The sequence below is a fragment of the Oncorhynchus masou genome, chromosome 32, assembly GCF_036934945.1.
Source record: "Oncorhynchus masou masou isolate Uvic2021 chromosome 32, UVic_Omas_1.1, whole genome shotgun sequence".
Classification (NCBI taxonomy): domain Eukaryota; kingdom Metazoa; phylum Chordata; class Actinopteri; order Salmoniformes; family Salmonidae; genus Oncorhynchus; species Oncorhynchus masou.
The window spans coordinates 38,382,676-38,405,155 of NC_088243.1; the positions used below are offsets into that span (position 1 = coordinate 38,382,676).

The window sequence follows — 22,480 nt, forward strand, 5'->3', positions numbered from 1 at the left end:
GAAGGGGTGTCCACATACTTTTGTACATAAAGTGTGCATACGCCTTAAAGACATGCTCCGGTACTTTGACAACTAGTATGTTTAAAATTTCCCGCTTAGGGCTGGATGTGTCAAAGTGTACTTCATACATCAATAATCTGAGTAGAATTACTGGTTTACCTCAATTAGCTGCGAAATCCCTAGTTTGAAAGACTGTTTTCTGGAAGCTGTGCTGCGCCCATTTCCCTACATGTGGGCCATTTCATGTTCCAGCCAATGATATTCAACCCCTCGCCAATTGAGTGACAGGTAGCAAGAAATGCACAGCAGAGCCAGAGAGAGAGAGCAATGACAGGGTGCACACATCTGCACATATGTGATGTAGTACGCAATTTTCGGGGACCACTTCCACAACTACTGGCTCTGAGGTTTTAGCATTTTTGAAAACATGTAACTGACATTTCTTGCAATCTAACGCAAAAAAATACTCTATTAGGGTGTGGTGCCTGTTCTTAAATGATAACAAATAAAGTATTTTTTTATTTTTGGCACAGCCAGTCCACATGGTAAGAAGCCTGGATTATGGCTCTGTATAACACGTTGCCTTGAGACCCCTGGTGGCATGTCTGGTGGGGTAAGTATGTTTGTCAGAGCTATATACATACAATTTGGTATCTTCAACACAATTTTTCACACAAGAATTGATGCAGTCAATCTCTCCTCTACTTTGAGCCAAGAGAGACTGGCATTGAAAGGCAAGATGTGCTGCTCTGTTCTGGGCCAGCTGTAGCTTTTCAATGTCATTCTTTGCATCACTTGACCAAATCACTGAGCAGAAGTCAAGATTAGATAACACTTGAGCTGGCAGGACTTGTTTGGTCAACTGAGGTGTTAAAAATGCTGAAAATCTTTTAATCACAGACAGTCCTCTCCCCATCTTTACAACAATTTAATCAATATGCCTTGACCATGACAATTTACAAATGTACAGTCTAAGGTGAAACCAAGAAGTGTATTCTCCTCAACAGCCACGTCACTTATTACAAGATTCAGCTCTAGAACTTAGGGAATGATTTGTACCAAATACAATGCTTTTAGTTTCAGATATGTTCAGGACTAGTTTATTACTACCCACCCATTCTAAAACTGACTGCAACACCTTGTTTAATGCTAGCGGTGGGTCATTAGTAAAAATAGAGAACATTAAAGGGCCAAGAAAGCTGCCTTGCGGAATACCCCACTGTGTTCTATTGGATAGATAGCTCTCAACCAAGGATATAAAGCCATAACACAGAAATGTTTCCAATAACAGATTATGGTCAATAATATGAAAGGCTGCACTGAAGTCTTTTTTCAGCCATTTGTGTCAGTGCAGTGCATGTTTAGTGCTCTTTTCTATAAGCATACTGAAAGTCTGTTGTTAATTTGTTCACAGAGACATAGCATTGTATCTGGTCAAACAGCTTTTTTTCAAGAGTTTGCTTAGAGCTGATTGGTAGGCTGTTAGAAGCCATTGTATCACAGTGCAATAATGACCATAATCCCAATAGACAGCTCCAGATCGCTCTAGCCCCAGCTTCACCTCCCCAGGTGTGCCCATCTCCCAGTGTAAAACAACTCTAAATCACAAGTGGCAGGTGGGAATCATTTCAGCGCTGCAGTGTATCGAGCAGTGTCTCTCTGAGAGTAGCTTGTCTTATAACCTGTAACACGAGTGTGTTTTGTCAGCTCTGCTGGAAGCTGAACGTAACATTCACTATTTTAGACACAATTTCCTCCGAATGCTCTAAAAACCATCTCCACTTTACTCCATTCCACTCAAATGCAGATAATGATAGGCCTTATTGTGATAGCAGCACTTGGTAAAATGCCTGATGGATGAATTGAGCAAATCATCATGTCATATTATGGAGAGGGTGAAAAAAGGTAAAATAGGCTACATTGAAAAGAAGGCATGGATTTAAGCACTCATTTGGGAGTCAGAGGATGAGGAGACTGAACTACAGTGGAGTATAGACCCACATCAACCATACATTTTCTCTGGGCTCACAGTTACTGATTGGTGTTGTGGCTAGAAACATGGTTTGGTTTATTTGGGGGAATCCCAGAAAATGGGAAAGGCTTCAGTGGGGTTACAACAGGGTTTCCCAAACTCGGTCCTAGCCCCCCCGCTCCACCTGGGTGCACGTTATAGCAAATAACTAACTCATCATGCTTTGATGATTTGAATCAGCTGTGGGGGGTGACCATTGGTGATAGTTCAAATGTCACTTGGTTACCTAAGGTCAGTGGGGTGTGTGTGAGCCCTACCTGTAGAGAGTGGGGCGAGGGGCGCAGGGGCTCCTTCTTGTCCTCGCGGGCAGGGAACAGGGACTTGAGTAGCTTGGGCATCTGCGGCACCAGGGCTTTGACTGAAAGATAAGAGGCAGCAAGCCCTGAACGACCTGAGGGGAGAACCGGTGAGGGAGGAGGAAAAGAGAGGGTGAGGGGCAGGAAGAAAAGATAGGGGAGGAGAAGAAAGGGAGGAGCAGGAGGAAAAGAGCAAGGGCAAGAGAAGGTTTGGAAGGTGGGGGAGGTGCGAGAGATTAAGACAGGAAGTTGAAAAGCAAACCCAGGAAATAAAAAAATAAATAAAACATGGCTGGACCAGGTCAGAGAGATGACAAAAAATAAATTAAAATAATTGAACATAATAAAATAAAGATGATTTTACCACGTACTAACATATTATAATCATGAAGATTGCAAATTAATCTGAATGATTAGTTCTCATTGGCCACACAGCCATTAAAATGACATCGCTGAGAGTGAAATCAAACAAAGAAAAACAAACAGGAAATGGTACTACTGTATGTAACATAGGTACACGCACACACCAGGGTTTCTGTTAGGAAAATGTGGCACTGGACAACGTCACCGGGAAGATTTGTATTCACAGGCCATTTGAGAAATTTAGCGGACTCATATGCATTGGGTGCGTAGCCCATTAGGGCAGGTCGGCAACAATTTCAAAATATTTTTCTGAATTACAGTTCATATTAGGGAAATCAGTCCATTTAAGTAAATTCATTAGGCCCTAATCTATGGATTTCACATGACTGGGCAGGGGCATGGCCATGGGTGGCCCTGGGAGGGCGTAGTCCCACCCACTTGGGAGCAGAGCATGTGAGCGGAGTTGAGCTCCGGCAAAAAAAACTCCGCGATCACAGGGGAAAAAAACTGCAGCTCCAAATTCGCTCTAGCCATTAAAATCACAATTTAACCGACACCCATCTATTTTTGTGACTACTTGGACCTTCCATTTGGTTTTGAAGTATTGAAACCAAACCATATGGATTTGAATGAAAATGATTGGAATAAACATGAAGAGGTGAATTTAAGAAGTGTACATAATTTCAAATAAGCTACATGTCATATTAAACAGCATATAAGCACTCTAAATAGGTCAGGAGCCAGACAGGGAGCCTAATGAATTATTTAGGCTATATTATTTCAATTATTTCAAGTCTTCCAAGATATACATTGTGAAGCATTTGCGAGTGCGACAAAACAGGCTGGTGGGGACATAAAGCTCTCAGCATTTAAACAACATTTAGTTGTATTAAATCATTATGGTCTGTAAATTGCACATATAGGCTGTGACTTACTTAGAATTAAATACAAATTAACAAAAAATGACTTTGTGCCTTTGAATTTCATTTTTAGAAACACGAGTTTGGCCAGTCTGTGGTTTCAGGCTCATGCGATGGTCGCCTGGAGATCCGGCCAGCAGCGGAGAATATCCGCTCCACATTTGCAGAGCCACTGCATTACCGATTCAAAGAAACCCTGGCACGAACACATGCACGAATTAAAACACAGGACAGAGATGGAATCACACCAGAGGTCTACTGCGCAGAAAAGAGAAGGATGACAGGAGAACAGAGAAAAAGAGAGAGTGAATGTCAAGACTGAGGTAGAGTCAGCCAGTTAACAGAGCAGTCTCAGGGGGAGAAAGACAGAGAGGAGATGGGCGAGAGGGGAGGGTAGAGCAGTGGTGTAGAGGGAGGAGTCAGGGCCTTACCTTGCTCTGAGTCCTGGCTCTGGTTCTGTGGGGGCATGGTGGGTGGGGAGGAGGAGGGCGAGGGGCGAGGCAGAGTCCGGCTAAACTGGGGCGAGGTGATGAAGATGTCCTGCTGGCTCTCCCAGCGACTCTGGAGGAGAGAAAAGAACAGCAGAGAGAGAGCGAGAGAACGGGCGGAAGGGGTAGAGAGAATTAAAAGATGTAGGGATTGATCCATGTAATTTGGGCTCTGTATTTGTTCAGTTTGAACACTAACAGTTGTATAGCTTCAACAGGGTTGTATAATCACCTTGTTTTCCAGATTGCAGGTAGAGGACAGGTCCTGTCTGCTGCCAGAGAGCTGAACAAGAGAGGAAGGAAGGAAGGAAGGAAGGAAGGAAGGAAGGAAGGAAGGAAGGAAGGAAGGAAGGAAGGAAGGAAGGAAGGAAGGAAGGAAGGAAGGAAGGAAGGAAGAAAAAAAAAGAAAATGTAATTAGGCAGACCTCTGCTGCCTCAACCTATTAAATAAATAAATATACCAAGGACCCAGTACCCCAACAGACATGACTTTTGTAGAGAGAATGTGCCATTTACCCTGTGTACACTGGGGGAGCTGAGACTGCGTCTGTTGCCTTTCCCTTTGCCTGCCAGGTGCTCCTTCACCGCCACCTCCTATACACACACACACACACGATTAAACACAGTCAAAACCAGGAACATGCCATAGCAGCAACCGTACTGAATTGTCCTGCGATGAACCAACAGAAATGTTAAGTGTTATGTAGATGGTCCTAGTGTGTAGTGGGGATGGGCTCGAGTACTCCATTCAAGGTTTCTATTGGTTTGATAGTAATTGAATACAAGTACTTGAAATGTTTGCAACTATTTAGCAGGTTAAACTTATAAACACTGAAAAAAATGTCAAACTCAACCCAGACATTGAACACAGTCCATCCTCAGTGTGTAAGTGTGTACCTGTCGTAGTCGGTCCAGAGTGAGGATATTCTCCACAGCCAGGACACTGCGGAGGTATTTCTCGATGGCCGCCTCGTTGTCGGCCGACTTGGGGTTCTCGGCACTGGCAGCTAGACGAGCCAACATCTCCCTGTCCTCTGAACCCTGTGCGTCCTGAGAGAGACGGGAGAGAGAGACCTGGGAGAGTTAATAGAGCTGCCAAAAGACGCAGGATCTCAATTGCTAAAATATCTGTCCCCTCCTAATCTCCTCCCCTTCATCGGCACTGGTCAGCTCAGTTGGTAGAGCATGGTGCTTGCAACACCAGGAGCGTGGGTTCCATTCCCGGGGCCACCCCTTCGTAAGATGTACGCACACATGACTAAGACGCTTTGGACAAAAGTGAAATGGTATAGATTGTCATTATACTTTATTAAAATACATTACTTGACAGAAGAAAACAATATGGTGGAAGCCAAGGGCATCATTAGGTTGCAATGAAGGAGAATGCGAGGAGAGGGCAGATTTTTAAACAGCTGAGAGCTATAGTGATTGTAGTAAGTTTGTACAAAAAAAGAGCCATGGTAACTGACTAGAAATCACAACATTTCCTGTGTATGGCTCACCCCGGGGATGTTGGAGACCACCTCGAAGGTGACCCCGCAGCCGGGGATGGTGGAGCGCGTGGACATCCTCTTCAGGAGGTTCTGGGCGAAGCCCTGTCTGCCTGGGTTCAGGTTGACACAGACCCGTTTCCTCAGCACCAGCTGCATGTCGGCCGGGTGGCTGAGCTGCACCACGCAGCGTACCGTCAGATACACCCTTTGCTCTGGCCACGCTCCGCCGCGGCTCAGCTGGGGACACTCGTGCACTGTGGAGTCCCATGACGCCTCAGCTTTTACCTAGTGGAGAGGGGATGGGGAGGAGCAGGGTTGTGTTCATTAGGGATCATATGGAAGAGAGCCGACAAACAGAGAGTGATTACTTGGACTTTCCCAATGAAAAACGCTGGTTTTCCATTGCAAAAAAAATGATACGGTGTGCCCTAATGAATAGGACCTGGTGCCTACCTCTCCATCATAGTGTTTGACGATCTGCAGGTCGAAGAAGTCGTCCTCATCCTCTCCGCTCAGAGTGGCGTCCCAACCGCCTGCCTCCGGGACCTCCAATGCCTCCTGGGAACTGAAATCATCCGCTGGAGAGAGCGAGGGGGGAGAGAGCAAGAGGGAGAGAGAGAGAATGAGAAAAGAGAGGGTAAGAGAAAGACATGCGGTGCTAGATGAATGAAAGTGATGTTTTCAATGATTGACGTAATGTTACTCTAGGACAGTCAGAAGAGAGAGAACGAAGAAAAGAAGAGTAGAGAAAGAACTTACCACTAAGGTCCAGGAAAAGCACAGGGGTGTGGGTCTCCATTCCAGATAGGGGGACCCTGGAGAAACAAAGAAACATGACCAAAGACACTTGTTGAACTTGTTGAATAATATGGACATATCCCATAGGAAACTGTTTGAAACGTCTACATCTATATCCATCTCTCTTGCAAACGCGCACGCGCACACACACACACACACACACACACACACACACAGTCACACACGCACAGTCACACATTCCCTGTCTCTCTCACCACTCTGCGGGAGCTCCGGGGATGCCGCTGCCGGCTGAAGGCACCATTACCGCGTTCCTCTCCTCGGTCAGAGTCAGACGCCATTCCAAAAGCTGGGCCTCCCTCTCCATGTCCTCCTCGGTCTTTTCTGTAGAGGGAGCACAACAATGTCTTTCTTCCTCAATGCCACACAGATGTGTAGGCAATCAGAGGAATGTGTTTTCTGCCACCACTTCCTCTACCTCATTTCCTGTGCCCTTTGACTTGCCGCCCAAACTTATACAGTACTTCCTCCACTACACATTGACTGTTGTGTGTGTGTGTTACCTGGCTTGCTGACCAAGGTCTGAAGGTGTTGGTCCAGATACTCCTGTCTCTTGGTGAGAGCCGTTAGCCACTGGTGACGCAGACGCTCCAGATCACGCTCCTATTGGACAGAACACACACCAACCAATCAGATATAGCACCAGAAGCCATCATTGCGTTGTCCCGCTATCTGTCTCTCAGTAGAGATAATCTAATGTTATTTACCTGATAGCTGTCCATCTCATCACCTTCCACCTGTGGGACAAACAACAAAATACACAATAGTATTAGTCCAAAATACTTTCGTAAATGGCAGCCATTTCTTTCTTCCAGTATAGTAATGTATGTGTATACAGTACCACTCAAAAGTTTGGACATCTACTCATTCAAGGGTTTTATTTATTTTTTACTATTTTCTACATTGTAGAATTAATAGTGAAGACATCAGAACTATGAAATAACAAATATGGAATCATGTAGTAACCAAAAAAGTGTTAAACAAATGTAAATATATTTCAGATTCTTCAAAGTAGCCACCCTTTGCCTTGATGACAGCTTTGCACACTCTTCTCTCAACCAGCTTCACCTGGAATGCTTTTCCAACAATCTTGAAGGAGTTCCCACATATGCTGAGCACTTGTTTACAGCTTTTTCTTCACTCTGCGGTCCAACTCATCTCAAACCATCTCAATTGGGTTGAGGTCAGGTGATTGTGGAGTTCAAGTCATCTGATGCAGCACTCCAGCGCTCTCCTTCTTGGTCAAATAGCCCTTACACAGCCTGGAAGTGCGTTGGGTCATTTTCCTGTTGAAAAACAAATGATAGACCCACTAAGCGCAAACCAGATGGGATGGCGCATCGCTGCAGAATGCTGTGGCGGTTGAAACCAAAAATCTCAAATTTGGACCAAAGGACAGATTTCCACCGGTCTAATGTCCATTGATTGTGTTTCTTGGCCCAAGCTAATCTCTTCTTATTATTGGTGTCCTTTAGTAGTGGTTTCTTTGCAGCAATTCGACCATGAAGGCCTGATTCACACTGTCTCCTCTGAACAGTTGATGTTGAGATGTGTCTGTTACTTGAACTCTGTGAAGCATTTATATTGGCTGCGATTACTGAGGCTGGTAACTCTAATGAACTTATCCTCTGCAGCAGAGGTAACTCTGGGTCTTCCCTTCCTGTGGCGGTCCTCATGAAAGCCAGTTTCATCATAGATAGATCTTGATTGTTTTTGCGACTGCACTTGAAAAAGATTTAAAAGTCCTGTCTTAAAGTAATGATGGTCTGTCATTTCTCTTTGTCTTTACTATTATTCTACAATGTAGAGAATAATAAAAAATAATGAAAAACCCTGGAATGAGTAATTGTGTCCAAACTTTTGACAGGTACAGTATGTATGTGTGTTCGTGTGTTACCTGTACGGGTTCGTTGCTGGCCTTGGCCTGGCAAGTCTGTCTGATCTCCACACAGCCCACTGACACGGCCAGCAGCACCTCAGCTATCAGGGGCATGGTGCCGCTATCCTGCACGGACCTCACCTCCACCTGCAGACGCCTTGACTGGCCCTGTGGGTGGGGGTGAAGGAGAGGGATAAGAGGGAAGAAGAGATATGAAGTTCTAACGTCAATCTCCTGTTCGCATCCTCTACAATGGATTAAAGTGAGCTCCTTTCTACCTCAAATTAGTCCTTTTGGCCATTTTTTGGGGGTAAGCCCCTTTCCATTACATGCCTTTGGACAAGCCCCGAGTGACACACATGGCATCAACAGAATATAGAACAGTGGGGAGAACGTTGCTTGTCCATTTCAATAGTAGATATACAGTGCCTAATTGCACATTTTGTTGTTACAGCCTGAATTCAAAATGGATTCAATATTTTTTTATTACCCATCTACACACAATACCCCAACATGTTTTCAAAAAGGTTAGCAAGTTTATTGAAAATAAAATACAGAAATATCTCATTTACATGAAGTATTCACACCCCTGAGTCAATAGAAGAGTCTTTCTGGGTAAGTCTCTAAGAGCTTTCCCCACCTTCTTCAAGCTCTATCAAATTGGTTGTTGATCATTACCAGACAACTATTTTCAGGTCTTGTCATATATTTTCAAGTAGATTTAAGTTAGAACTAACTCGGCGACTCAGGAACATTCACTGTCTTCTTGGTAAGCAACTCCAGTGTAGATTTGGCCGTGTGTTTTCGGTTATTGTCCTGCTGAAAGGTGAATTCATCTTTCAGTGTCTGGTGGAAAGCAGACTGAACCATGTTTTCCTCTAGGATTTTGACTGTGCTTAGCTCCATTCCGTTTCTTTTTAATCCTGAAAAAAACTCCCCAGCTCTTAACGATTATAAGCATGCCCATAACATGATGCAGCCACCACTAATCTTGAAAATATGGAGAGTGGTACTCAGTAATGTGTGGTATTGGATTTGCCCCCAATATAACACTTTGTATTCAGGACAAAAAAGTGAATTGCTTTGCAACATTTTTTGCAGTATTACTTTAGTGCCTTGTTGCAAACAGGACACATGTTTTGGAATATTTTTATTCTGTACAGGCTTCCTTCTTTTCACTCTGTCAGTTAGGTTACTATTGTGGAGTAACTACAATGTAACTAGCAACTGAGTTAGGAAGGACGCCTGTATCTTTGTAGTGACTGGGTGTATAGATACACCATCCCAAAGTGTAATTAATAACTTCACCATTTTCAAAGGGATATTTCATGTCTGCTTTTTTAAATCTTTACCCATCTGCCAATAGGTGCTCTTCTTTGCGAAGCATTGGGAAAACCTCTCTCTTTGAATCTGTTTGAAATTCACTGCTCAACTGAGGGACCTTACAGATAATTGTATGTGTGGGGTACAGAGATGATGTAGTCATTCAAAAATCATGTTGAACACTATTATTGCACAAAGAGTGCAATAGTGGTTTTTGCAATTGATTATTTGACTTGATAAGAAAATCTTTACTCCTGAACTTTTTTAAGCTTGCTATAACAAAGGGTTTGAATACTTACTGGCTCTAGACATTGTAAAAAATACAATAATTTACAACTTAATTCCACTTTGACATTATGGGGTAGGCTAGTGACAACATTTTTTCAATTTAATCCATTTTAAATTCAGTCTATAACACAACAAAATTTGGAAGATTTCAAAGGGTATGAATACTTTCTGAAGGCCATGTATGAAATGCTATTTTCTGAGGTAAGAACAACTTGGAATTGCTGATTAAACAGAAAATAAAGATATTTACTTAAAATTGCGTTGACAGGAAAAAAACACGTTGTTTTAGATAGGGTTCTGAATAGATATAAACTAAATTACACCATTACATTGGCAGGAGAAAATGAGAAGAAGAAAAATCACACACACACAGGTAACACCTACCTGTCGTAGTTGGAAAATGCCTCCGGTGCGTACGTCTCTGGCAGGTATGACCTCTACAGGCATGAAGTCTCCGTTCTCGTTGATCTCCAACACCTGGATCCACATCTCCAGACGACGGGTTACCTCACTCCACCTGCAGGTGGAGACAGACACAGGACATAATACGTCATTTACAAGGTTGCTTTTTTTGTAGAAATGGAACCTCTGGTATATGTGTTGGTGTCACTTGTGCTGCATCACTCTGTATGTACGTGTGTGTGTACTTGTCCAGTAGCCTGCGTACCTATCTTGTAGCCATCATGTGTGTGTGTGTCATGTGTCTGTACTATGTACCTGTCCTGTGTGTGTGTATAGCTGACCCGTACAGTGCACCATACCTTGGGTGTGTGTGTACCTGTCCCGTAGTGTGTGTGTACCTGTCCCGTAGTGTGCGTGTCTTGGCCTGTATAATGCTGAGGTCCCAGAGGGCAGGGTTCCTGCCAGAGTCTGCTTGTCTGTGTCCGTACACCTCGATGGCCAATGCCCCCTCTGTCAGATACTCTATAAACTCTTCTGTTACTGCCACACCTAGCTCCTAATATATAGATAGATAGATAGATAGATAGATATAAATGAGAGATATATATATATATATAGAGAGATATAGAGAGAAAGAAAAACAGCATTTGAAAGGGAAGAAATAATAGCATAGAACACCACTGAAAGAACATAGATGCGTTAGCATTACATTAACACACTATAGCGGAACAATACACATGCTGTAAGGAGATAGGAAGGGTTGGGGTTAAACCAGACTGAATGCTGCGTTCACTAGATTAACCAGGCTACCTGTTTCATCCTGAGCTACATAAGCTATTTGCAACATGATTGAAATGTAAATGTATTTTATGTCCTGTTGGACTGTTCAACATTGTTACTTTGGCAATACAAGTACTTTTCATTTAACGTCATACCTTGCAGCTGTCAAAAACCACCATGCAGTGCGGTTCCTTGCTGCTGGGGGACGAGGCGGAGGGGTCCACCTCTGGGGCCACGATGACGGGTTCTGCCTGGTCCCAGAACGAGTACTGGCAGAACACATAATTGGACAGGTACTGGGGGAGACCTGTCGCCTGCAGGATCTTGATCTGCAGGAGAAGCACGGTTGGGGTTGGGGGGGGGTGATTAAATAGGATTCAAGAGAGAACAAGCAAATGATATTGCAGACCTGCCATCCCTGTCCAGCCTTTTAGAGTACCAGATGCGCGCGGCAAATTGAAGATTCAACTCGTACGCAGGCTGTTTGTGAGTCTGATCGCAATTATAGAATTGTACCAAATCTAGTCTATAAAAGGTTGGAGTACTTTTTTCTTGACAGCATTCCATTTACACATATGGTAAAAGTCACTAACAAGATCTGATGAGAGAACACACAAAGGGCCTTTATTATTTGTTTAATAAATTTAAAAAAACTCAAAAGTTAGTTATTTAGGTACAAAATGTACAAACGTCTTATCCACGATCATTTAAAAAAAAAAAAAAAAAAAAAAAAAAAATGTTTGAAGCAGAGCATCAGTATCAAATAAACATGTTACCCATAATAAAAATGGAAAAGCTATGATAGGAAACAGTGGGTGAGAACAAATCTTTGGGAGACCTTCAAATGTTCATTTCATTTCCTAGACAGATTTGCCTGGAAGCTAGCAGAGCATCAGGGTAGTTCCTCTGGCAATCGTTGAAACCTACTTGGTAACGAGGGCACTTAGCATGTCTGTACTGAGGGAGCTTTTTGTGACGTCGATCATAATCAGGTTGCGTGATCCTCGTAATGTTACGTGGAAAATACAACTAATGGGATGGAGAATTAAATGTGTATCACACTCGCAGAAATGCGACCGGTCATTTTTCGTATTTGCATTTCATTTCATTTCTTTCACTAGCAAATGCGAGTGAACTGCTGGCTCTTTAGAGCCCACTGAATGTCCATCTTATGTTCGCTAACGTTAGCTTGAAACAATCAGTGTTCACCTTCCCACAACACACGGAGTGGAAAAGGGATTTGGCCGTGTGTTTACGTACAGCTGACAGTCGGCAAACTCAGCATCACAACAAACAGGGGGCAGCTACGTCGAATAATGATGTATTCATCTCCATGTCCGTTGACACAAACTCCTTACATGTCTGTGTGTTGCAGCTAGAGAATCGGGATGTTAGATTTACTCAGTGGATTTATTTATTTTTATTAAAATGTAAAAACAAAACAAAAAAAAATAATTAAAAATCAGGCCCTATTCATTTCTGCATACTTTTAACTCAGATCTTGTACCTGCTTACATGGACAGGGAATTGCGTAGCTGGTACGGAAAATGCATGCATGTTGGTAGGTCTGATATTGCTTTCTCTTTTTTTGAGAGCCAGAAGAGCCATCTAAAAAAGGGACTTTTCTGTGTGTGTACGAGTGTCTCCCTATCCGAAATAGACTCACCATGCAGACCAGTTTCCTCTCTTGCACCTCTCCATCAGGGCTGGCCTCGTTGTCCTCTCCCCCAGCCATGCTGTCCTCAACCCCCCCCGCCACTCTCACCACCTCAACGTGTAATCTCCCAACCACCTACAAGAAAACCAATCATTTCATAACAAGGGGAGTTTTCTGTGCTGCATCGTCACTGTTCCACAAAATGAGGCTTTCGTTTTAGCACAACACCAAGACGCCTTGTTCCTTCAAACAATCGACTCAGGGCAGTCATCGAGCTAGAGAACTATCTATTTGATCAGCTGTGTTACTGCTGGGCTAGAACACAAGAGTTGGACATCACTGGTTGAGAAACAGGATCGTATTCATTCGGCGGCTAACGGAATAAACGGACTGGAACAAGGAGGAACTACCTTGGCTTGTCCAATGAGAAATGCTCATTTTCGAATTCCATTGCAAAAACATTTCGTGACACCGTGCCTTATGAACACGACCCTGGTGTTATGTAGCGCTTGAAGCCTCTCTTTACCTCCCCCTTCTGGTTGATGATGGGTACTGCGTACTGCAGCTTGACGTCATAGAACAGACAGGACAGGAAGACGTTGGCCACGCCTATCAGACTGTGATTCTCCTGCTCGTCAAAGAACGGGTCGGCACGCTTAAAGTAGGAACGCATCACCTGCAGATGACAGAGAGAGAGAGAGGCGAGAGAAATGAGCGGTGTCCATTCCCAAATAGAGCCCTTCCACTTTACATAGCATTTGTGTATATCTGAATGGCCTAGTAACAATTACTACTAAATGCACTCCATTTGGATATCACGCTGTCGAAAACAATGATTTGTCTCTCAGGGTTCGTTTTCGTTGTAGTCCAAGTTCTCTCCCCATCACACACTCTATCAACACTGACACTGGCCTGGCTTGAAGGTGTACCACGTACACACACACAAATCAAATCGTATTGGTCCCATACACATGGTTAGCAGATGTTAATGCGAGTGTGGCGAAATGCTTGTGCTTCTAATTCCGACCATGCAGTAATATCTAACAAGTAATCTAACAATTTCACAACAACTACCTTTTACACACAAGTGTAAAGGAATGAATAAGAATATTACATATAAATACATATAAATTACATATATGGATGAGCGATGGCCGAACGGCATAGGCAAAATGCAGTAGATGGTATAGAGTACAGTATATACATATGAGATGTGTAATGTAGGGTATGTAAACATTATATAAAGTGGCATTGTTTAAAGTGACTAGTGATACATTTATTACAATTTTTTATTATTAAAGTAGCTAGAGATTTGAGTCAGTATGTTGGCAGCAGCCACTCAATGTTAGTGATGGCTGTTTAACAGTCTGATGGCCTTGAGATAGAAGCACTTCATGATGACGGAAGTGATCACGGGCGATAGTCGTTTAGCTCAGTTACCTTAGCTTTCTTGGGAACAGGGACAATGGTGGCCCTCTTGAAGCATGTGGGAACAGCAGACTGGGATAGGGATTGACTGAATATGTCCGTAAACACACCAGCAAGCTGGTCTGCGCATGCTCTGAGGACGCGGCTGGGGATGCCGTCTGGACCGGCAGCCTTGCGAGGGTTAAGACATTTAAATGTTTTACTCACGTCGGCTGCGGTGAAGGAGAGCCCGCAGGTTTTGGTAGTGGTCCATGTCAGTGGCACTGTATTGTCCTCAAAGCGAGCAAAGAAGTTGTTTAGTTTGTTTGGGAGCAAGAACACATCGGGGTCCGTGACGGGGCTGGTTTTCTTTTTGTAGTCCGTGATTGACTGTAGACCCTGCCACATGCGTCTTGTGTCTGAGCCTTTGAATTGCGACTCTACTTTGTCTCTATACTAGTGCTTGTTTGATTGCCTTGCGGAGGGAATAGCTACACTGTTTGTATTCGGTCAAGTTTCCGGTCGCCTTTCCCTGATTAAAAGCAGTGGTTCACGCTTTCAGTTTTGCGCAAATGCTGCCATCAATCCACGGTTTCTGGTTGGGGAAGGTTTTAATAGTCGCCGTAGTTACATCACCACCGATGCACTTGCTCATAAACTTGCTCACCGAATCAGTGTAAACATCAATGTTGTTGTTCGACGCTATCCGGAACATATCCTAGTCCACGTGATCGAAGCAATCTTGAAGCAGACCTGAGCACGGGTGTTTCCTGTTTCAGTTTCTGTCTATAGGCTGGGAGCAAAAAAAATGACTTGTGGTCAGATTTGCCGAAAGTAGGGTGAGGGAGGGCTTTGTATGCGTCGCAGAAGTTAGAGTAACAATGTTCCAGAATTTTGCCAGCCTGGGTCGCGCATTCGATATGCTGATAAAATGTAGGGAGCCTTGTTTTCAGATTAGCTTTGTTAAAATCCCCAGCTACAATAAATGCATCCTCAGGATATGTGGTTTCCATTTTACATAGAGTCCAATGAAGCACTTTCAGGGTGGTCGAGGTGTCTGCTTGGGGGGGATATACATGACTGTGATTATAATCGAAGAGAATTCTCTAGGTAGATAATGAGGTTGGCATTTGATTATAAGGAATTCTAGGTCAGGTGAACGAAAGGACTTGAGTTCCTGTATGTTGTTATGATCACACCACGACTGGTTAATCATAAGGCATACACCCCCGCCCTTCTTCTTACCAGAAGGATGCGCGATGCATGATGCGTGAAGAAACCAGGTGGCTGTACCGACTCTGATAACGTATCCCGAGTGAGCCATGTTTCTGTGAAACAGAGAATATTACAATCTCTGATGTCTCTCTGGAAGGCAACCCTTGCTCGGATTTCGTCTACCTTGTTGTCAACAGACTAGACATTGGCGAGTAGTATACTCGGGAGCGGTGGGTGATATGCCCGTCTACGGAGCCTGACCATTAGACCGTGCCGTCTGTCCCTTCTGTGGCGTCGTTGTTTTGGGTCGCCTGCTGGGATCCGATCTATTGTCCTGGGTGGTGGGCCAAACAGAGTATCCGCTTCGGGAAAGTTGTATTGCTGGTCATAATGTGGGTAAGTCTTATATCCAATAGTTTCTCCCGGCTGTATGTAATAAGACTTAAGATTTCCTGGGGCAACAGTGTAAGAAATAATACATAAAAAAGAAAAACACTGCATAGTTCCCTAAGAACACGAACAAACTCATGACCACACACTCATGACCACACACACACACACACACACACACACACACACACACACACACACACACACACACACACACACACACACACACACACACACACACACACACACGAGTCGTTTGAACTCACAGGGTTGTCGTCGTCGTAGTCCTTCCACTCCTGGTAGAGTTCTCTCATGTCCACCATTCTGTTCTCCATCTTCTCCAGAGCCCAGATCTGTTTCCCTTTCCCCTTACGCCTCACCTGCACCGCAGGCTCACTCAGCACTGCATCACGCTGTGAAGACAGAGAAACAGCGAGGGGGCGGGGGGTTAGATGTGTGTTTATGTGAGTGTGAGAATGAGTGTGAGAGAGAGAGAGAGAAGATGCACATAGCACCAGGTGTGTGTGTTAATGCTCATGTGTGTGTACCTTGCGGTTGGCATTGAGGTTAGCAGAAGGTATCTGCAAGGTGACTCTGTACTCGGTGCGTTTGTCCAGCTCCTCTGCTATGAAGCCAGCCTCCTGCACCAGCAGGTTAGCTCTCACTATCTGCTCCCTCAGCTTACGTAGGCTCCGGGTCAACACTGCCTCTCTGATGGGGAGGGCATCATCATTTTCAAATCACACACACACGTCAACACTGCCTCTACAGACTGGAGACTAACATCACCACCACAACGGTCAATATCACTGACAATAACACTCATTTACAGACATTTCCACCCTCCCTCCCTCACCACTCACCTCTCCTCACTCCACTGCCTCAGCCTGCTCTGTGCACTAGGTGAGTTGGACATGCCTCCCATGCTGAGTCTCTCCAGACTGCGGTAGTGGGGCTGTCCCGGCCTGTCGGCCTGGCCCTGTGATTGGCTGGGGGCCGTGCCAGCCTGTCCTACAGACTGTCTGTCCGGGTGGAGCCGTCTCCTCAGTTGTTGCAGCTCCTGTTCATACATCAGCCTCTGTCTCTCCAGCGCCGAGCGCTTCTCCTCCTCGTGCTGCCTCTCTAGGGACTGGAGCACCGCCTGCATGGGGTCTGAAGGTGACGGACAGGGGCGAGAGTCAATCAGGAAAGGGCTTTTTGGATGAGCAAACAATCGTGATTGCGATGCGATGGACAGTAGTTGCGTAGTCAATCGATGATTATCGACACATTTGTTTCTGAGGGCGTTTATATTACTCCTTTCCCTCCATTCTCATTGTTGTTTTACAAGGACCTGTGTGCGTGTGTGTGTACTCACCATTGTTGCCCAGGGCCTTCATCATGACCTCTGTCTGGGCGAACTCGTAGGAGAAAGAGACCTCGGAGGACCCCTCACTGTTGGTGTCTCCGTCCCCCTCCAGCTGTTCACTACTGCCACTGTTCTTCATTGGGCCCCCCTCACCCTCCTCTTCCTCACCGCCACCCCGCGACCGCCGCTTAGGCAAGTTGATCCTGTGGGGGATAGAGGAAGGGAAGAGAGAAATGGGAGGAAAGAGAAAGGGAATGGTTTCAGTACTACTCTTTCCAAAACGAGGACCAGCGAGACATTGTGATTCACAGTAGCCAGAACTGTCGGGACACAGACAGACCTGAAGAAGTGGTTGTTGCCCCACAGGATGCGGTCTCCGTGGTGGAGCCGCTGCGGGCTGGTGCAAGGAGAGCCGTTCACACACGTTCTGTAACGTAACAACAACTTAAGTTCCACATAATAAAAACATGTAACAATGACATAAGAAAAAGCGACATAATAAATGCGCAAGAACATCTTTACTGTTGTTTTTATTGATTCTATGGAACCAAGGACTCCCTGGAAAACATTGCCAAATGTTACTGAGTGGACTATCCTGGCAACAAAAGATCTAATAAAAATGAATGAATGATCCAGTTAGTTCATTCCATTCTTAAGGGGCCTTGCGGCAACATGACATCACCATCATCTGACAGCAGGAGATCAGACTTGAGGCTAGAGGTGTGTGCACAGTCATAGGGTGGGTGACTAGAGGCTAGAGAGAGGTCATTATTATTCGAATCACCAAGTCACTATTATAGGAGTCACAAGTAGAACGGGTCGAGTCTCGAGTCAAGTCCAAGTCGTGCATTTATAAGAGTGAGTCAAGTTGAGTCACAAGTAGAACGGGTCGAGTCTCGAGTCAAGTCCAAGTCGTGCATTTCTAAGAGCGAGTCAAGTTGAGTCAAGTTTTTTCAAGTCAAGTAAAAAATATATATTTTTAAATCTACAAATCCAGACCGTAGGACTATTAAGGTTCAATCTGACATTTTTGTAAAAGTCACATATAATAGATCTTTAGATGGTTCTTTAGATGGTTCTTAAGATCTTTAGATGGTTTTGTTAAAAAAAGAATGAACAACTAGAAAGTTCTATCTGCATAAACCCATTTGAACTATAAGGTTATATCTGCAATCCAATCACAAGACTGAATAAATACAGATGGACCAATCAGAACACGTCTTTGACATCTCCCTCTTAGTATGGTCTAGCTAGTCCAGCCAATGGCACGCGAGCAAAAAAACCAACACTGTCAGAAATCTTAAAGTAAATGATGTTGTCACATCGTTGTTCAACGATGACAATATTTTGTCTAATGACCATAATACATGTCTTAATATATTTGATGATGTGTTCTGACTATCCTGGTAAAATAGCTAGTATTCTTAAAAACTGAACATAGCCTTATTCAGAAGTGCCAGATGGAACCGTATGGCTCTGAGATGTCAAGGTTATATCTGGGATTGCAACCCCCTACAAAAATGGATTTAGAAATGTCTCAGGATGTTGATACTTTAGGTAAGTGAGGACCTTAACGGGTTATGGACGAAGAATTCACAACAAAACAGTTCTTAGATCTGGGATGTGACAACTTTCAACTGCTCAAAATCTCAGAACTATGCCTTGTGCAGATAGAACCTTATAGTCCCAAGGTCACCAAATCTTTGTCTATTTATTTCGGCTACCAGACAGCCGTATTCATTATTTGGTCTAAAACACATTTTGATTATGTAATAATACATTTTAAAAACATAATTCTAAATGCAAGCTTCATAAGTAAATTATCAATTTTAAGCAATTCTGGGATACCAAAGGCACAGTAGGCCTATCCTAGTAATTGTTGATTGATGACCCATTGCTGTTGAGCTTGCAAAGTAAACAGTTAATATTACTGATCACCAAACAATTTTTGGAGCTGCATATTTATGGCAATCCTCTCTCCCTACAAGTTGACGTTTGCGCTGCACCCGAGCCTATACCTGAAAATTAACAAGCTCTTTCTGGGTCACTAATCTGAATATGTGAGCCCACGTTTGCACGCCAATGCTGATGACTGGTCATTGGTCAACAGTCAAGACACAAATTGATTGGTTCTGAAACAGATGTTTTTTAAACAAAATTTACTAGCCAATATTTATTTTTTTGCAAGTGCGATATGGTCTCTGGCTGCGTGGAGAGTAGCCTAATCCATTGAGACTCAGTGCCACAAAACGAGCGACAAAACGTTACAAAACCTGGCCAGATAATTTCAGTCTCAAGTCAAAGTCGTGTCCCAAGTCTTGAGGCCGCAAGTCAAAATCGAGTCTCAAGTCGAGTCTCAAGTCATCAAATTTGTGACTCAAGTCAGACTCGAGTCCAAGACAGGTGAATCAAGTCCACATCTCTGGCTAAAGATGTGTCGCAATAATGATGGATGTGCGTTGAGATGATGATGATGATAATGACTGCTGGTGTACTGTGACATTTTTTTGCGGCGTGAGCTGGTGCTAGCGGGCAAAATTGGTAACAAGGTCATTTTTAAAACCAGATTTTGGTTCTGGAAAGGCGTCACCTCATCATGGCTTGCCCCGTTGTGGATTATACTGACGAGGAGGATGATGGTTGAGATGAAGAGTGTTCTATACGTACCGTGAGTTTCTGTGGGGAGTGAGGACCACCCATTGGTCAGTTGTGATGTTAATGATGCAGTGTTCAGCCTGAATACCCATCCCACACAGCTGGATGTCCTGGGAGTCTGCTGAACCAACCTTAGTGTGCTCCTACAGTACACAACAATACCATGTTACAATGGTGTGTGCGTGTGTGTGTGTGTGTGATTTATTGATCCGCGGGTTGACTCATAACCTGAAGTCCCCGCGGAGGGTTTAGGGTCATGAAATATTGTGTGGATCAACGGGTTGAATTGTGTGGATCAACGGGTTGAATAAAAATGTATATCTATAGGCTACGTTGAGGTTTTTCGTTCATCTGGCATCAGTGCATAAGCCTAAGCTTTAGAACCTAACTGTACGTGTGCCAGTCAGCCTACACGCCAACTGCCAAAAGCTTTCGGGAGCAGGCAGAAAAAGTTAGTCGATCCACGGAGCACAAACGACAATGTCCAAGAGGGTCGCGAAATGGAGAGTTGAAAGTAAAGAGAAGGAAAGGCCTGAAAAGTAATGTTTGGGAAAGCTTTGGTGAAGTGGTAAAAGAAGATGATAGCAGTGCCGTCTATGTGATGTGTGGTGACTGAAGCGCTATACAAATGTGACAGTCACAAGATGGGGACAAATAGACCTATGGCAGGTCAAGAGAACTGTAGCCTACATTTGACATTTGAGTCATTTAGCAGACGCTCTTATCCAGAGAGACTTACAGTAGCGATTGTTAAATGGAAACTGAAATCTGGACACAGACTGTAGGTCTATAACCTGTCACATAGCCTAATATAATATTCACTCCTGCAGAATTGAGCAGTCCTTGCAGTAAAATGACAACATTTAGGTTACATTTCTACTCTAAAACAGGAGTGGAGAAATGTGATTTATTTCTTTCATCATCTTGAGAGAATGCGAATGCGCAGTTATATACTGTCTGTAGAGGTGGTATCTTCATTAGCATCATAAAAGCTGATAGTACACTGCTGAAAAAAATAAAGGGAACACTAAAATAACACATCCTAGATCTGAATGAATGAAATATTCTTATTAAATACATTTTTCTTTACATAGCTGAATGTGCTGACAACAAAAATCACACAAAATTTATCAATGGAAATCAAATTTATCAACCCATGGAGGTCTGGATTTGGAGTCACACTCAAAATTAAAGTGGAAAACCACACTACAGGCTGATCCAACTTTGATGTAATGTCCTTAAAACAAGTCAAAATGAGGCTCAGTAGTGTGTGTGACCTCCAAGTGCCTGTAAGATCTCCCTAAAACGCCTGGGCATGCTCCTGATGAGGTGACGGATGGTCTCCTGAGGGATCTCCTCCCAGACCTGGACTAAAGCATCCACCAACTCCTGGACAGTCTGTGGTGCAACATGGCGTTGATTTGTAAGTCGCTCTGGATAAGAGCGTCTGCTAAATGACTTAAATGTAATGTAATGTAATGTGGATGGAGCGAGACATGATGTCCCAGATGTGCGGGCCAGTCCATAGCATCAATGCCTTCCTCTTGCAGGAACTGCTGACACACACTCCAGCCACATGAGGTCTAGCATTGTCTTGCATTACGAGGAACCCAGGGCCAACCGCACCAGCATATGGTCTCACAAGGGGTCTGAGGATCTCATCTCGGTACCGAATGGCAGTCAGGCTACCTCTGGCGAGCACATGGAGGGCTGTGCGGCCCCCCAAAGAAATGCCACTCCACACCATGACTGACACACCGCCAAACCGGTCATGCTGGAGGATGTTGCTCCACGGCGTCTCCAGACTCTGTCACATGTGCTCAGTGTGAACCAGTGTGAAGAGCAGAGGGCGCCAGTGGCGAATTTGCCAAACTTGGTGTTCTCTGGCAAATGCCAAACGTCCTGCACGATGTTGGGCTGTAAGCACAACCCCCACCTGTGGACGTCGGGCCCTCATACCACCCTCATGGAGTCTGTTTCTGACCGTTTGAGCAGACACATGCACATTTATGGCCTGCTGAAGGTCATTTTGCAGGGCTCTGGCAGTGCTCCTCCTTGCACAAAGGTGGAGGTAGCGGACCTGCTGCTGGGTTGTTGCCCTCCTACGGCCTCCTCCACGTCTCCTGATGTACTGGCCTGTCTCCTGGTAGCGCCTCCCTGCTCTGGACACTACGCTGACAGACACAGCAAACCTTCTTGCCACAGCTCGCATTGATGTGCCATCCTGGATGAGCTGCACTACCTGACTCACTTGTGTGGGTTGTAGACTCCGTCTCATGCTACCACTAAAGTTAAAGCACCGCCAGCATTTAAAAGTGACCAAAACATCAGCCAGGAAGCATAGGAACTGAGAAGTGGTCTGTGGTCCCCACCAGCAGGACCACTCCTTTATTGGGGGTGTCTTGCTAATTGCCTATAGTTTCAACCTGTTGTCTATTCCATTTGCACAACAGCATGTGAAATTTATTGTCAATCAGTGTTACTTCCTAAGTGGACAGTTTGATTTCACAGAAGTGTGATTGACTTGGAGTTACACTGTGTTGTTTAAGTGTTCCCTTTATTGTTTTAAGCAGTGTATTTCAACCACATAAAATATGCATCCAAGTTGATGGGTCGTTTTTTCTCAGCTTTCATTTGGAAATTTTGTACAGAAAATCTTTTGCGTTTTTTATTGCATTTTCTCCCCGGTCCCTAAACGTCATTGCTCCACGAAAGAAGCAGAGATGAC

At 44.3% G+C, this 22,480-nt stretch overlaps 1 protein-coding gene across 3 annotated transcripts in view; it reads right to left on the reverse strand.

The window, feature by feature from the left end:
- LOC135526042 (kinesin-like protein KIF13B) overlaps window positions 1-22,480 on the reverse strand; it is a 91,686-nt gene that overhangs the window by 8,420 nt on the left and 60,786 nt on the right. For 2 of the 3 annotated variants that reach the window (XM_064954072.1, XM_064954074.1), the window contains exons 15-37: window positions 19,765-19,895; window positions 17,438-17,524; window positions 17,107-17,300; window positions 16,613-16,901; window positions 16,298-16,460; window positions 16,016-16,162; window positions 13,264-13,413; window positions 12,747-12,872; window positions 11,236-11,409; window positions 10,699-10,856; window positions 10,283-10,415; window positions 8,306-8,455; window positions 7,116-7,145; window positions 6,912-7,011; window positions 6,606-6,732; window positions 6,352-6,407; window positions 6,046-6,170; window positions 5,602-5,877; window positions 4,997-5,149; window positions 4,616-4,693; window positions 4,332-4,382; window positions 4,043-4,172; window positions 2,290-2,423 (exon numbers count right to left, since the gene is read on the reverse strand). In XM_064954072.1, coding sequence (XP_064810144.1) covers window positions 2,290-2,423; window positions 4,043-4,172; window positions 4,332-4,382; window positions 4,616-4,693; window positions 4,997-5,149; window positions 5,602-5,877; window positions 6,046-6,170; window positions 6,352-6,407; window positions 6,606-6,732; window positions 6,912-7,011; window positions 7,116-7,145; window positions 8,306-8,455; window positions 10,283-10,415; window positions 10,699-10,856; window positions 11,236-11,409; window positions 12,747-12,872; window positions 13,264-13,413; window positions 16,016-16,162; window positions 16,298-16,460; window positions 16,613-16,901; window positions 17,107-17,300; window positions 17,438-17,524; window positions 19,765-19,895 — 3,162 coding nt within the window. The remainder of the gene's footprint in view (window positions 1-2,289; window positions 2,424-4,042; window positions 4,173-4,331; window positions 4,383-4,615; window positions 4,694-4,996; window positions 5,150-5,601; window positions 5,878-6,045; window positions 6,171-6,351; window positions 6,408-6,605; window positions 6,733-6,911; window positions 7,012-7,115; window positions 7,146-8,305; window positions 8,456-10,282; window positions 10,416-10,698; window positions 10,857-11,235; window positions 11,410-12,746; window positions 12,873-13,263; window positions 13,414-16,015; window positions 16,163-16,297; window positions 16,461-16,612; window positions 16,902-17,106; window positions 17,301-17,437; window positions 17,525-19,764; window positions 19,896-22,480) is intronic. The other variant, XM_064954073.1, reaches the window with a different exon arrangement.